At 50.5% G+C, this 16,484-nt stretch overlaps 1 protein-coding gene across 3 annotated transcripts in view; it reads left to right on the forward strand.

The window, feature by feature from the left end:
- The window catches only part of IQSEC2 (IQ motif and Sec7 domain ArfGEF 2), an 85,263-nt gene that overhangs the window by 60,634 nt on the left and 8,145 nt on the right, over positions 1-16,484 (forward strand). For all 3 annotated transcript variants that reach the window (XM_028135051.2, XM_008158307.3, XM_054713942.1), the window contains 7 exons: positions 2,864-3,125; positions 4,668-5,069; positions 7,253-8,148; positions 9,452-9,613; positions 10,092-10,214; positions 11,471-11,637; positions 14,255-14,394. In XM_028135051.2, coding sequence (XP_027990852.1) covers positions 2,864-3,125; positions 4,668-5,069; positions 7,253-8,148; positions 9,452-9,613; positions 10,092-10,214; positions 11,471-11,637; positions 14,255-14,394 — 2,152 coding nt within the window. The remainder of the gene's footprint in view (positions 1-2,863; positions 3,126-4,667; positions 5,070-7,252; positions 8,149-9,451; positions 9,614-10,091; positions 10,215-11,470; positions 11,638-14,254; positions 14,395-16,484) is intronic.

A 16,484-nucleotide genomic window follows, 5' to 3' on the forward strand; every position in this document is an offset into this window, starting at 1 on the left:
ATTTAGGTGAGAGGCCCTAGCTGGTTTGACTCAGTGCATAGAGTGTTGGCTCACGGACTGAAGGGTCCTGGGTTCGATTCCGGTCAAGGGCACATACTGGTTGCAGGCTCAATCCCCCACCCTTGAGCCTTGATCGGGCGCATGCGGGAGGCAACCAATGGATTTGTCTCTCTTACATGGGTGTTTCTGTTTCTCCCCCTCCCTTCCACTCTCTCTAAAAATCAATGGAAAAATATCCTCGGGTGAGGATTAACAAACAAAAAATTTAGGTGAAAGGACTTACCTGTCCTCTCAGCTAATAAGCCTACCAGAGCTCATTCATTGACTCCCTTACTCTGGAAGTTTTTATTGAGCACCTACTCTCTCCAGGCCTTGTACTCTGTGTTCCTTAGGAGATCACCAAATTCTCTTCTTGGGCTGGGATTCTGGGAGTCATGACCACAAGTAGCGGTCAAGCTTTGCCAAAGCTAACCTGTGCCATAAAAAGGGGGAGCTCAGAACAGGATCAGGCATGGCTTCTGGCTGGAGGCGGGCTCTGGGAGGGCTTCTTGGTGGTGGCATATGACCCGAATCTTGATGGAACTGGGTTGTGGGGGGATTTCTCAGATTGCAGATGGCGGAGATGATAGGGACTGAATTCCAGGTGAAAGGTACTGTATGCGCAGCTTTGGTGGTGGAAAGCAGAAGAGTAATGGGGAGAAACAGGATCCGGGCCAGGCTGGAGGGAGGGGTGGCTGGGGTAGGGGACTGGCAACCAACCCTGCATGGCTTAATGTTGAAGAGTGTGCTCTGGAGTCAGACTGCCTGGACTTGGATCCTGGCTCTGTCATGAATAGCTGCGCGTGATCATAGATATGTTCCTTAAGCTCTCTGGGCCTCGGTTCCTTGATGTGTAACGTGAAGATAAATAACAATACCTATTTCATAGGGTTGTTTGGAAGAGTAAACAAGTTATTAAATGTGAAGTGGTAAGAACAGTGGCTGAACATGCTCCGAGCTCTCTAAGCATTAGCTGTTACCTTGGGAGAAAACGCAAATGCCACAATAAGGAACTTGGGCTATCTCTTGTGAGCAGTGGGAGCTATGGATGGTTCATGAACAAAGGAGACAGTTTATCAGAATTGAGCTGGGGTTGTGTACTGGGAGACAGAGGTTTGAGAAGTGATGCGCAAGATTCTGCAGTCCTGAGGGGGAGGGAAGGAGCATCTTAGATGCCTGGGGTAGGGGCCAGGGGTTGGGCGGAGTCTGACTCCTGGAGGGGAACTTACCAGGCCCCTGAGGTCCAGGAAGAGAGAGAATTTGGGGTAAAAGGCAGCCCCCCGGTTTGTTTCCACCTGGCTCCTAGTAGGCTGCAGACTGATGCTTGGGAGGGAGGAAGATGAACCGTGGGCGGGAGCTAAACCCCTGCAGCCCAGGACCTGGCCTCGTGGGTGCAGCTTCCCCACTGAGCCCGGCACCCAGCCCAAAGTGCTCTTCTGCGGGGCTGCCAGGCCTGCTGCAGTTCTAGCTCCTGCACTGGTAGGGAGCCCGCCACACCTACCTCAGCTCTCCTCTGCCCTGTACCCTGGCCTTTGCCAAGTAGGGGCTGGGGAGTGGCCCCTTAACCCTTTCACCAGCCAAGAGCCCTCTGAACCCTGTGCCCGCCCAAATCAGACCATTACCTGGGCCCAGCCACACCCATTCCCCCCAACCACAACCCTCTTCAGGCCTCACCAGATCTTGCTCTTAATTCTCTCCCCTGTTGGCCAACCTCTGTGGCTCCTCGCCGTGTCCTCTGGGCTCTGGGCGGCTGGGCTCTGTCGCCACCTGGGTTCCCTGGCAGCCTGGTTGCCATGGCACCATGGAAGCAGGTCTGGTGGAACAACAGCTCTGGGTAACCAGGGCAGGCAAGGCCCAGTGCCTAGCTCCTGCCACGCTTCTGCCTTGAGACCCCTGTGTCTCTCCCCCAGCTGAGCAGAGAAGGCCATGAGGAGAAAAAGGAAGCTGCCCCGCAGGGCAGCTCTTTACCTGTGAGGATGCTGCATGGGAAGCGACTCCTACTGTCACTGAGCCCTGTGCCCTGGCAGCCAGGGAACCCTGGGAACTGGCCAGGCCCAAGTCCAGGCCTCTAAGGGCAGGGGTGAGGCTTCAGGGGGCGGGGCGGGGCGGGGCAGGGAGGGGAGAGCGTGGAGAGCGTGGATACCCGGATGCCAGGAGTGGGCCTGGGGCTGGGACAGGGCTGACCTGGGGTGGTGCTGGGGATCAGACAGGGAGGGAAACCTTGGCATACACAGTGTGGGGGACAGACCTGTGAGGGGAAGAGGTCTGGGGGGAGGGGAGCTATAAGGGAAATGGCCCATCAAGGTGGATTTGGAGGTGGAGCTGTTAGGATAGGATTATTAGAAAAAAAGGGGGGCTTGTGGGGACAAGACCAGGAAGAAACAAGTCTGGTAAAAAGTCTGTGGGGGCGGGGGGACGTGGCTATGAGGGGACCAGGCAGTGAGGGGCAGACAAAACTGAGAAGACCACACCCTAAGGGAAAGGAGTCGGAGGATGGAGCTGTGAGCAGGGATAGGGCCTGTGAGGGGAGAGGGCCCTTGAAGATAGAGCTGTGAGCATATGGGGCTGAAGTGGTATGAGGTCAGGGCTGTGATAGCAAGGGGGCCTGAAGGGAAGGGATCCTGAGGGCAGTGAGGGGCAGGAAGGACTGTCTAGCTTGGGGGCAGGTAGGACTGCTTTCTGGCCTTTAAGTGTTGGGGTCCCTGTATCTGTGAAGAAGCCGAGGGGGATGGGATTGCGGAAGGGATTTGGTCCACACGCTCAGTCTGGCCCAGCAGGCATCCTTTGTTCCCACATCCTGGCTTATCTTATCTAATCCCCACAGTGTGGAGGGTGATGCCCCAGGCAGTGACCTGAGCACAGCGGTTGATAGTCCTGGGAGCCAACCCCCCTACCGGCTGAGCCAGCTGCCCTCCAGCAGCAGCCATATGGGGGGTCCCCCTGCTGGGGTGGGCCTTCCCTGGGCTCAGCGGGCTCGCCTCCAGCCAGCCAGTGTGGCCTTGAGGAAGCAGGAGGAGGAGGAGATAAAGCGCTCCAAGGCCCTGTCGGACAGCTACGAACTCTCCACGGACCTGCAGGACAAGAAGGTACAGAGGACATGGCTTTGCTTGGGAATGGGAGTAGGAATGAGGCTACGAGGGAACCAAGGGAGGGAGGGGTTGGGATGTGGCACTTGAGGGCCATATGCGTAGAGGGATAGTGCGACTGGAGGGGGAGAAGACTGGCTCCAGGACCCTTCACCCTATTGGGGGCTCATTCACCACCTATTCACCAAGTATCCACTCCCTCAGCAGATACTGATTCAGCTCCCTGCTGGGCACTGGAGATGTAAAAATGAATGGGACCTAGATCTGGGTCTCAAAAATCTCTGTCTGATGGGAGAAGCACACACTTAAGTTGACAATTTCAGGAGAATATGCTACAATATATCACATATACCACACAAGATACTGCTTAGCTAAAGGGAAGGGCACAAAAATACTACATATAGGAAAAAAAGAACTGGAAGGACATATACCAAAATTTTAATTGTCGTTATGCCTAGGTGTTGGGACTTTAAGTGAGCCAACTTTCTTTCCTTCCTTCCTTCCTTCCTTCCTTCCTTCCTTCCTTCTCCCTCCCTCCCTCCCTCCTTCCCTTTTTCCTTCCCTCCCTCTCTCCCTCCATGTCCATCCTCTCTCTCCTCCCTTCTTTTTCGCTCTCTTCCTCCTTTATCTCCTTCTGCTCTCTTTCTTTCTTTCTTTCTTTTTCTTTTTCTTTCTTTTTCTTTTTTCACTTTTATTGAATTTATTGGGGTGAAACTGGTTAATAAAATTATATAGGTTTCAAGTGTACAATTCTGTAATACATCATCTGTGTGTTCACCACCCCAAGTCAAGTGTCCTTCGGTCTCCCTTTATCCCTCCTTTACCCTCTTTTATCTCCCCCACCCTTTCCCTCTGGTGATCACCATGCTGTTGTCTGTGTCTATGAGTTTTTGCTTTTTGCTTAATCCCTTCTTTCCCTTCCCTTCCCTTCCCTTCTCTTTCCTTTCCTTCCTTCCCCTTCCCTTCCCTTCCTCTTCCTTTCTTGCTTCCCTTCCCCTCCCTCCCTCCCTTCCTTCCTTCCTCCCTCCCTCCCTCCCTCCCTCCCTCCTTCCTTCCTTCCTCCCTTCCTTCCTTTTTTCCTTCCTTCCTTTCTTCCTTCCTTCCTTCCTTCCTCCCTCCCTCCTTTCCTTCCTTCCTTCCTTCCTTCCTTCCTTCCTCCCTCCCTCCCTCCTTCCCTTCCTTCCTTCCTTCCTTCCTTCCTTCCTTCCTTCCTTCCTCCCTCCCTCCCTCCCTCCCTCCCTCTCTCCCTCCCTCCTTTCCTTCCTTCCTTCCTTCCTTCCTTTTTTGGCTTCTCTGTTTGTTTTTTTTCTAACTTTTTTGGACTACTGACTTGTTCTTGTAAATAATAAAAGAAAACCACAACCCAGTCCCATGTGACAAGCAGTATCTGAGATTAGAGTGGAAAGGGTACTTGAGCAAGCAGCCTGGAGCCTTCAGGCAGCTGTAAGCAGTTGGCTGTGTCTCGGTGGTGGCGTGGTTGAGGTCCAGGGACATGAGACTTCTATGAGTCTGACCCTGTTCCCCTCGACCCTCCCCTGCCAGGTGGAAATGCTGGAGAGGAAGTACGGGGGCTCCTTCTTGAGCCGCAGGGCTGCCAGGACCATCCAGACGGCCTTCCGCCAGTACCGCATGAACAAGAACTTTGAGCGGCTCCGCAGCTCCGCTTCGGAAAGCCGCATGTCCAGACGGATCATCCTTTCCAACATGCGGATGCAGTTCTCCTTTGAGGAGTACGAGAAGGCCCAGAACCCTGCGTACTTCGAGGGCAAGCCTGCCTCGCTGGACGAGGGTGCCATGGCTGGTGCCCGGAGCCACCTGCTTGAACGGGGCCTCCCATATGCAGGCTCCTGCGGCGGGGGCATCGATGGTGGGGGAAGCTCTGTCACCACATCGGGAGAGTTTTCCAATGACATCACAGAGCTGGAGGACTCCTTCTCCAAACAGGTCAGCATCCCTGAAAAGGGCCTTTCCTTCCCATCCCTATGCTCTTGCTCTGGCTACTCCTCCGACTTTTTTTTACCTATACTACAAACTGAAACACGTGGCCCGACAAGCATTTAAGAACCACTAGCTACCATGAGTTTGGGGACTGTGAGAACAATGAGAAAGAATTGGCAAGACAAGAAATTATATTGTAAAAAACAAGCAAGTTAAAAATCTGGGTTTGTAGAACACAGAAGAACTTGATCCACTATCTCATTAAGGCCTAACAGGTGATGAGCGCCTACTGTGTGTGCTTCATAATGACCTGTGAGATGGGCGGGATACCCCAACTTTACAAAGGAGGCGACTGAGGCTCTGGAACCCTGAGAGGTGGAGGGACCTTTCCAGGCTCTGTGCTGGGCGCCCTGAGGGAGACAGAGTCCTTGTTCGCAAAGATCTCCCAGCCATTAGCTCTCCAGGATCTAATGGCCGACACACGGGCACACGACTGTCTTCAGAAAGGGTGTGCTCAGAGCCATGAGAAAGGATCCCATCTAGTACCATGGGAACCCAGAAGAGGGAGAAGAAACTTCCTTCTGGGAGGACCAGAGAAAGGTTCTTTGAGAAAACAGACAAATAAGATTTAGCAAGTTAGAGCTAGTTGGCAGGGTGTTGCTTGCATAGGCATTGCATCAGCAAAAGCCTGAAAGGGTAGGAATATAGCAGGCACTGAGGGTAGTGGGATGTCATTCCATGCTTGGGTACGTCAGCACAGCTGATCAGGTGCACATTCCAGCTCTGCCATTTCCCAGCTGTGGGACTTTGAGCAAACTGTTTAACTTCACTGAAACATGACAAATAAAATAGAGGCAAATCTTTCCTTTTAGAGTTGTTCCAGAGATTCAGTTCAGCTAGGTAATGTATACAGAAACACCTAGTATGTGGTAGCTACTAAGTCCATGTTAGTTTCCTTCCTAAAAACCAAGAAGGTAAATTGTTTAATGAATGAATGAAGCTTTGTAAGAGAAAAAACTACTTTGCTCTAACCTCTGTGATGTGGCCCTGCCATCAGCCTGGGTATGCCTCTCTGGGGCTAGCGAAGGGGGGTGTGTTGGATGCAGTGGATAGAGGGAAAGAAAGAAGTATTAAAGAAAAATCTAAATCACTCATACAACAAACATTAATTGAACATCTCTTCTGTGTCAAGAAATATGTTGAGCTGAGTTAGAAAGACAGAAACTGGGCCTGGACCCATCCTTCAAGGGGGAGTGGAGGGAAGAGGTTCATAGTCTGGTAGGGAGATCAAAGAACCAGGCCTAGGCCCAGCTCTCAGTGTTATCCAAGTCTGATGGGGAAGTGTATTAGTTACCTATTGCTGCATAACAAATGACTCAGGGTCTCTCATAAGGCTGTAATCAAGCTTAGGGTAGGGTCAAAATCTTAGGGTAGGGTCTGCTTCCAAGCTCACTCCCTTGGCTGTTGGCAGGAGGGTTCAGGTTCTCACTACGTGGGCCTCTCCATAGGACTGCCCGTGGCTTCCTGCATAGCAAAGGGTCTGAGGGAGAGAAAGCACAGCAAGCGAGCATGCTCAGGACAGAAGCTGTAGTCTTTCATAACCTAATCTCAGAAGTGACTCTCATCACTTCTGCCATATGCTATCAGTCCCACAGACCAACCCCAGGACAGTGTGGTACACGAGGGTGTGAATACCAGGAGGTAGGAATCATTGGGGGCCAGTTGAGAGACTAAATACCACAGGGAGGTAGAGTTACCAGCCACGGTCTGGCTTCTCAAGGCTAAATCATGTGGATTTCCTAAGGTAGAAGGAGACAAAGGGCTCTGAAAGCCCAGAGGAAGCTGTGGCTTTGGTCCACCCAGGGGATGGCAGAGGCAGAAATGTGGATTGAATGGGAGTAGGTGGCATTTGACTTGGGTCTACATGGACATTGAGGAGGTATTGGGATATCTGAGAGGGGAGCTTGTGTGAGCTCACAATGGCTCCCTGGGAGTTGTTTCATATACTGCAGAGAACCTGTGGAGGGGGAGGGGAGGGGAATCCCTTTTCTTGGCTGACCCACCAGGAAGTTCCCCCTATTCCCTTCCCTTCCTCCCTCATTCCCACCCTTCTTTCATCCCACCAACCTTCCCTTCATCTTCCCTTCCTTTCCCTTCCTGTCTCTCCTCCCCTTTCCCCCCAAACACAGGTAAAGTCTCTGGCTGAATCCATTGATGAGGCCCTGAACTGCCACCCATCGGGGCCCATGTCTGAGGAGACAGGGTCAGCCCAGCTGGAGAAGCGAGAGTCGAAGGAACAGCAAGAGGACAGCTCAGCCACATCCTTCAGTGACCTTCCCCTCTACTTGGATGACCCAATTCCCCCACCATCCCCTGAACGACTGCCCAGCGCAGAGCCCCCACCCCAGAGCCGGCCTGAGTTCTGGGCACCAGCCCCTCTCCCGCCAGTTCCTCCACCAGGGCCACCAGGGACCCGGGAAGATGGGAGCCGTGAGGAAGGCCCTCGAAGGGGGCCTGGGTGCTTGGAGTGTCGGGATTTCCGGCTGCGGGCCGCTCACCTTCCCCTGCTCACCATTGAGCCTCCTAGTGACAGCTCTGTGGACCTGAGTGACCGCTCCGATCGCGGCTCTGTCCACCGCCAGCTGGTATATGAGGCCGATGGCTGCAGCCCCCATGGGACCCTAAAGCACAAAGGGCCACCAGGCAGGGCCCCAATCCCACACCGCCACTACCCAGCCCCAGAGGGCCCAGCCCCAGCCCCACCAGGGCCCCTGCCACCAGCCCCCAACAGTAGCACTGGGCCCAGTGGTGTGGCTGGGGCTCGGAGGTTGGGGAAGTGCGAGGCGGCAGGCGAGAACTCTGATGGTGGCGATAACGAGAGCCTTGAGAGCTCCAGCAATTCCAATGAGACCATCAACTGCAGCTCTGGCTCCTCTTCGAGGGACAGCCTGAGGGAGCCTCCAGCCACCAGCCTGTGCAAGCAGACTTACCAGCGAGAGACGAGGCACAGCTGGGACTCCCCAGCCTTCAACAATGACGTGGTGCAGAGGCGGCATTACAGAATTGGCCTCAACCTCTTCAATAAGTATGTGCTTCTCATTCCTGCCCGCCTTGCCCCTTCCCACCCTGCCACGAGGCACTTTGAGTCCCTGGGGCTGAACTCCAAGCAGTCATTTGCTTCTGCCAGCTTCGCGTTTTGTGGATGGTGTTTCTCCCCAGCTGTTTAGTGAAGGGGCAGAGGAGAGAGTCCCCCAACACACCCATCAGAGGCACTTCTAGTCCTAGCACTGCCTCTAACTGGCTGTGTGATCTTGGGTCAGATGCTCCCCTCTCTGGGCCCCAGTTGGCTATCTATAGAATGGATCTGAACTTGGGGTCCCCAGCCTCCCCTATTTGGTGGGGAGCCAATGTGGTGTGTAAAGAGACCTGCTCTAAGAAACAGGAGACTTGGACTCTATCCTGACTTGAACCAGACTCACTGTTGTAGCTCTGGGCCAGGTGGGTTCCTTCTTTGGGCTTCGGTGTTTCCATCTACCGACTAGCCGGGTGTGTATATTTGTGGTACTGGGGGGCAGGGTGGAATGCTGGGCTAGTCAGTAACCAGGACCAAGCTCATTCTAGATACCTGGTCCTGGGCCTGGTGCTTAGGAGTGGGGCGTGAGTGCGACATTTGATTTGAAAATAGTTAGAAAGTAAATGCCTTACATGTGTAGCCTATTAGACACTGCCACCTATATTTAGTTCTCAGAATAACTCGGCAATCTGGGTGGGAGTGTCCCTATTTTTTTAGAGAAGGAACTGAGGCTTGAAGAAGCAAAGGGAGTTGTCCCCAGTCATGCATGGTAAGTGATGGGTGTGAGACTCCTGTCACGCCAAAGTCTCTTCCAAATTTTAGCCTCGTGAAGTCTTAAGGCTCCGAGATTCTGAATATGGGATAGCTCAGACCCAGAGTTGGCCCAGTGGGAAGTAGGAAACACCTTGTCTATGGAAACGCTCAAAGGCTGGGTGATGCCTATACAGGTGGGCCTGGGCCTGGGCCTTGGAAAGGAGGGCTTAGCCTGGAGCTCAGGCCCTCTTCCAGGACTCCTCAGTGCCTGCTGGGAATAGCAAACCTCCTGGTGTAGAGCAGGCTCTCACTAAATCTTAATTTTCTTTCCGTTGTAGTGTGGCTCCAGTGAAGGAGGAAGTTGGGTTGAGGATGCCTTGGAATTTTGAAACTGTGAAATGGGAAAGTGGCCTCAGTTTTCTGAAGGGATTGGACCAAATTATGTATTTGACTTCCTTGGTTCTCCGAGGTCGTGATTGGGCCCAAAATTAGTTCAAGCAATGGGACAGAGGGCCAAGTTCTAGGAGGACGGTCATCTCATCTACCTCCCTTCTTTCTGCAGGAAGCCAGAGAAGGGCATCCAGTATCTGATTGAGCGGGGCTTCCTGTCAGACACACCGGTGGGAGTGGCTCATTTCATCCTGGAACGGAAAGGCCTCAGCCGGCAGATGATAGGGGAATTCCTAGGGAACCGGCAGAAGCAGTTCAACAGAGACGTATTGGAGTGAGGACCCTGGCATGGGGCAGGCTGGGCCAGGGATTTCTGGAAAAGGGGGGCTGGAGGGAGGGAGGGGGCAGCCTTTCCTTTCTACTCAAACTTGCAAAACGAGATGAATAGGCCTTCCTGCTCCCATAACCCTCTGCACCAAAGAGGCCTGATCTCTCTCGGCCCTATTCCTAAAGGCTTCTGGGTGGCCCCAGGTAAGGCACGCTTTTCCTATGGCCTTTGGGCCTCAGTTTTCCCATCTCTGAAATGAGTGCGTAATGGAAAGGACTCTTAGTAGCCACATATCATGCCTGGACCTGATTTTCTGGAGTGGATTAAATTTCAAACATTCCACCCTCATATGTACTTCTTGGGCCATGGGTCCATATTTTGTGGATGTCTATCAATGAGGAGTTGATCCATTTGAGCAGGTCAGGGTGGGTCAGAGGTTTTGTGCAGAGGAATTGAGAGTGCCAACCCCCTCCTTGCTCCTCAGCTGTGTGGTGGATGAGATGGACTTCTCCTCCATGGATTTGGATGATGCACTCCGGAAGTTCCAATCCCATATCCGGGTTCAGGGCGAGGCCCAGAAAGTGGAGCGACTCATCGAAGCCTTCAGGTGCGCCTGCTTCCCACTACTAAAGCTACCTTTCCCTATTTCGGGGGGCAGCATAGTGTGTCTACAGATCACCTCTCTCAGCTTCATACTTTCCTCATCAGAAAATGGCAATTACAAATTTCATCTTGTGAGGCAGTTAAGTGGCGAGGATCAGAGATACTGTGCACAAAGTATCTAGCTTGGCATCTGGGACATGGGCCTCCCATAAGTGATGACAACATCAGCAACAATAGCTAGTGTTTGTTGAGCTCTTACCAGGTATCAGGTGCTGAGCTGGGCACTATACATTATTATTTCGCCGAATGCTCACAACAACCCTATAAGGTAGGTGTTTCTATTATTATTTCTGTTTTGCAGGTGAGAAATTAGCAGTTTAGAGAGGTTAAATAACTTGTCCAGAGTCATACAGTGAATACGCAGTGGAACCAGGATTTGAACTTCAGTGTGTCTGACTCCATGTCCTTTAACTCTTTTTTTAATCCTCACCCGAGGATATGTTTTTATTGATTTTAGAGAGAGGAAGGGGAGGAGAGAGAGAGAGAGAGAGAGAGAGAGAGAGAGAGAGAGAGAGGGGTGAGAAACATCAATTGGTTGCCTTCTGTATGCTCCCCTACCGAGATGGAACCTGCAACCTGGGTACATGCCCTGACCTGGAATCGAACCTGAGACAACAGGACAACACTTCAACCAACCAAGTCATACCAGCCAGGGCATGACCCTTAACTTTTATTGTCTACTATGAATGCTGCGGGGATCAGGCAGACCTAGGTATAAATCCTGGCCCCACCGCTTTGGGGGTATTTAGAGGAGAACGAGAGTTGCTGAGAACTTGTTTCCCTTAATGGGGAAGGTTTTCTTTGCAGTCAGAAAGATTTAGATTTTCATCCTGGCTTCCCCATTTAGCAGCTCTATTACTTTGGGCAAGGTACCTTACCACTGGGGGTCTCAGTCACTTCATCTGTAAAATGGGGCTGCTAATAGCTACCTTGCAGGACTGTGATAGGACTACATAAGACATATACATAGACCCTCTGTAGAGTATTTATGTATGAAGCTGAGAGGTGATCTGTGGAGTTCAGTAAAAGGTAGTGATTGTGAATTTGACATGCTAGTCTTGGGGAAACTCTGAAGAAAAAGAACACACCCAAAGGGTTTGGGAGTACTTGTCAAAGGGGAGGGTTGGTGGTGCCAGGCTGGGAGGATGGTGGGTAGGTGGAGATTACTGGTGCCTGACCCTGGTCCTTCCTGCCCTGCAGCCAGCGGTACTGTGTGTGTAACCCAGCCCTCGTGCGCCAGTTCCGGAACCCAGACACCATCTTCATCCTCGCTTTTGCCATCATCCTCCTCAATACTGACATGTACAGTCCCAGTGTCAAGGCTGAACGCAAGATGAAACTAGATGACTTCATCAAGAACCTAAGAGGTGACCCCAGACCTCCCTGTCAGCTTTTCCTGTCCTTCCCCTGGGAAGGGAAAGTGGGCGGGATGGAAGGGTGGGGTGAGGAAGGTTCCTTGGAAATTAACCTGTGATGCTCTCACTTTCTACTAAGGCTGGATATTTCTGGGACATTCATTTATTAATTCATTCGGTCGTTTGGCCATCTACTCATTCCCACACTGAATATTGACTGAGCAGGTCCTAAACAAAGATAAAAGCCCTGACTCTTACAGAGCTTATACTGGTTCACCCATTCATTCATGTGTCCGTTCACTCATCATTCAATCTTTTACTCTCTTCTTTACTTATGCCCATAAATACTCATTTATTTTAGTACCCTTTTCTTTCTTTAATGCTTTTATTTTTTAAACTAGAGGCCGATGCACGAAATTCGTGCAAGGGCTCGGCTCTTACAGCCGCGGTGTCTTGCCTTAGCCCTCACAACCCTAGCTTCATCCGGAAGGTCATCCGGAAGGATGTCCAGAAGGTCGTTCAGCTGTCCAGTCTAATTAGCATATTACGCTTTTATTATTATAGATATTTTTTTATTGATTTCAAAGAGAGAAAGGGAGAGGGAGAGAGACATAGAAACATCAATAATGAGAGAGAATCATTGATCAGCTGCCTCCTGCATGCACCCTACTGGGGATCGAGCCTGCAACCCAGGCATGTGCCCTGACTGGGAATCGAACCCTGACCTCCTGGTTCATAGGTCGACGCTCAACTGCTGAGCCACACTGGCCAGGCTATGCATTTATTTTTTAACTCAACCAGTCAGCCAGTAAGTTGACACTAACCAAGTGCCTCATGTGTGCCAGGCGCTATGATGGATGCTAAGGACAGTGGAAGAGCTTCTGCTATAGTCCCTGCCCCAAGAGAGCTCCCTGTTTGTGGTAGAGACTGACTTATAGTACCAGAGACACGACACAAGGAAGAAAGCAAATGGTGATGTCAGACCATGATGTCAGGCAGGGCAAAAGGACAGTCAGAGCTCAGAGGAGGAAGAGCTCACCTCCAGAGCGCTTGCTGGAGTATTCATTTTAAGGTGGACCTTGAAGACACAGATAAAGTAGGCCTTGACTTACCTGGCAGTAAGAATAACAAATGCACAGAAGTAGGAAAATCTAAAGTTGCCTGGAGAATAATCGAGATGGGATCGATGATCCAGTTGGAAAGGTCAGTTGGAACCAATATACAAGGGCCTGGAGTGCCAGATTAAAGGTTTCATCTTGACCTTTTGTCTTGGTTTATTGTATTGATGTCACCAAAGGGCAGCCTCCTGAAAACGGCTCATATGTTAGGATTATTGAAACACAAACGAAAGAGGGAAACAGAATTGCGGCAAACCAAGCAGACAAGACAAATTTGCTGACCTTCGGGGTTTGCACCGTCTATGAGCTTAATCACTCTGACAGCTGAAGTCAAAAGGCAGTGTGAGGAAGGATGTTCCTTTAGCACCTGTCCAAGGAGGAGGCATGGTGTTTCCAAAGGAAGAAAACATTTTCTCCAACAGGTTTAGAGAGAAGAGTGAGTGGGTTTGCTCAGTAGACAATCAGGAGTGGAGAAGGATGGTAAACAGGAGGAGCAAGACAGATCAGAGGCCATCTGGAGCTGTCTCCCAGAAGCCTTCATTAGTCATTCGTTCATTCATTCATTTCATTCATTTGCCTCCTCTCTCTCTCTCCCTCCCTCCCTCTCTCTATATGTGTGTTTATATGTGTGTATGTGTGTGCTTATATGTATTTTATGTGTGTGTGTATATATATATAGTTCTCCCCCTCCACCTATTAAGTAGTAAATAAATAAATGAATACCTGCTCACTGCAGAACTTTGGGAAACAAAGAAAATTAGAACATTTCTTTTAATCACCCAAAATTTTGACCCCTGGAGGCAACCATGGTTGATATTTTAGGGTAGTATAGTCTTTTTTCCTATGCTTATGTAACTTTTGATAAGGTAAAGATCATATATGCAGTGTATCCTGCTCTTTTCACTTAACTTGCTACAGTAATTTTCTCATGCTTTTTGTAAACATCCAGTTTTTAATAGCTATATATTATTTTATTAAACAGATATACTCAGCTCTATTTAGCTGTTCCTCTATTGTTAGAACTTGGGTTATTTTAAAATTTTCCCCTCAGTAACACTTGTACATATGCCTTGTACAGATTTCTGAGTAATTCCTTAGGGCAGATTCCTACAAGAGGAATCACTGAATATTTATGCTCTTGCCAAATTACCTTCCAAAATAGTTATGTTAATACACATGCCCGCTTCTTTGCACTCTTACTAACACTGGATATTACTTAACGTTATTTTTGCTAGTTAGAAAGGCAAAAAAAAGTGTCTGATTGTCTTAATCACAGGATGATCTGAGTTTAGATAAAATCCCCATGCTGGCAGGGGCGGGGAGCAACTGGTTATCTGGTTGAAGGATGACTCTTGTGGCCGATGCTGACGGGGAGGGGGGGTCGAGGGCTCCCACTCCTTCTAGACCTGGCTGTTGTTATGACCCAGGCCTGTGTGGGGGGTGCTGTGGAGAACCCCTGCCACCCACTCCCCACATTTATGCCATATATCTTTGTTATCCCCCCCAACCAGGGGTTGACAATGGTGAAGACATCCCTCGAGACCTCCTGGTGGGTATCTACCAGCGAATCCAGGGGCGTGAACTTCGGACCAATGATGACCATGTGTCCCAAGTGCAGGCTGTGGAGCGCATGATTGTGGGCAAGAAACCAGTAAGTGATTTGTGAAGCTTCAGCGGGGACAGGGTTTGGGTCGGCCTCTGCCACCAAGTGGTGAGTCAGTGTCCCTCTCTTGAGCCCTATGCCCACCTCACTTGCTGAATAGAGTGGGTGGAATGCGTTCCTCAGGGGTCCCGGTGCACACTGAGTGAGACCTCTATGGCAATGCATCTAGCACACTGCAAGGTACACAGTGGGGTGCGTATAAATCTTTGCATCCTTCCCGCCTTTTTGCCTGTCCATCCCAAGTGAGGAGCCAAGCCAATCGCTGATAACCAAAGTCAAGAACATACTCTAGCCCTGACCGGTGTGGCTCGGTGGATAGAGCGTCGGCCTGCAGACTGAAGGGTCCCAGGTTCGATTCCGGTCAAGGGCATGTACCTTGGTTGCAGTCACATCCCCAGTAGGGGGTGTGCAGGAGGCAGCTGATTGATGTTTCCCTCTCATCGATGTTTCTAGTTCTCTATCCCTCTCCCTTCCTCTCTGTAAAATAATCAATAAAATATATATATTTTTTTAAAAAAAGAACATACTCTAGTCTTTTAGTCAACAAACATTGATGGATGCTTTCCACTGAGCCCAGCATTTCACTGGGCACCAGGGATGCAGATATGAATCAGATGTGGTCGCTATCCTTGGGGGCTCTTACAGAGCCCGTGCGGGGGGCAGGTATCAGACAAAGATACAATACTTCTGCCTTACAGTTAGTTTAGGGGCACAAAAAGGAGGGAGAGGTCATTTTCAGTCCATGGAGGGCAGGAATGGCTTCTTGGAAGAGACGACGCTGGAAGAGTGGAATGTGGCCATATGAAGCTGGGCAGGAAAGGCATTCCAGACAGGGAGCTACCGGGACAAAGGCAAGGCAGCAGACAAGCCCAGGCCTTAGTTTCTTAGGCTCATTGTGTCTGAGTGACAATGATAAGTATCAGAGATAAACATCCTCTTGTGGTCAATGTTAAGGTGCCTGAAGCTGCCGTGTTGGTCTTGCTGACACCTACTTCTTTCTTTCTTTCTTCTTCTTCTTTTTTTTTTTTTTAATATATTTTATTGATTTTTTACAGAGAGGAAGGGAGAGGGATAGAAAGCTAGAAACATCGATGAGAGAGAAACATCGATCAGCTGCCTCCTGCACATCCCCCACTGGGGACGTGCCCGCAACCAATGTACATGCCCTTGACCGGACTCGAACCCGGGACCTTTCAGTCCGCAGACCGACACTCTATCCACTGAGCCAAACCAGTTTCGGCTCTTCTTCTTTTTTAATGCTTTTATTAATTTGAGAGAGCAGAAGGGGGAGGAATAGAGAGATAGAAACATCGATGAGAGAGAATCATGGATCGGCTGCCTCCTGCATGCCCCCTATTAGGGATGGAGCCCGCAACCCAGGCATGTGCCCTCACCGGGAATCCAGCTGTGACCGGCTGGTTCATAGGTGGATGCTCAACCACTGAGCCACACTGGCTGAGCTGACACCTATTTCTTTTTTTAATATATTTTTATTAATTTCAGAGAGAAAGGGAGAGGGAGAGAAAGAGAGAAACATCAATGATGAGAGAATCATTGATCGGCTGCCTCCTGCAGGCCCCCTACTGGGGTCCGAGCCCACAACCCAGGCACATGCCCTTGACCGGAATCGAACCTGGGACCCTTCAGTCCGCAGGCGAGCGCTCTGTCCACTGAGCCAAACCAGCTAGGGCCCTATTTCTTATTTTTTATTTTTTTAAAATATATTTTATTGATTTTCCACAGAGAGGAAGAGAGAGGGATAGAGAGTTAGAAACATCGATGAGAGAGAAACATCGATCAGCTGCCTCCTGCACACTCCCTACTGGGGATGTGCCCGTAACCACGGTACATGCCCTTGACCGGAATAGAACCTGGGACCCTTGAGTCCACAGGCCGACGCTCTATCCACTGAGCCAAACTGGTTTCGGCCCATTTCTTTTTTAAAAAAATATATTTTTTATTGATTTCAGAGAGGAAGGGAGAGGGAGAGAGAGAGAGAAACCTCGGTGATGAGAGAGAATCATTGGTCAGCTGCCTCCTGCATGCCTCCCCACTGAGGATGGAGCCTGCAACCTGGG

The sequence above is a fragment of the Eptesicus fuscus genome, chromosome 1 (genome assembly GCF_027574615.1).
Source record: "Eptesicus fuscus isolate TK198812 chromosome 1, DD_ASM_mEF_20220401, whole genome shotgun sequence".
Lineage (NCBI taxonomy): Eukaryota > Metazoa > Chordata > Mammalia > Chiroptera > Vespertilionidae > Eptesicus > Eptesicus fuscus.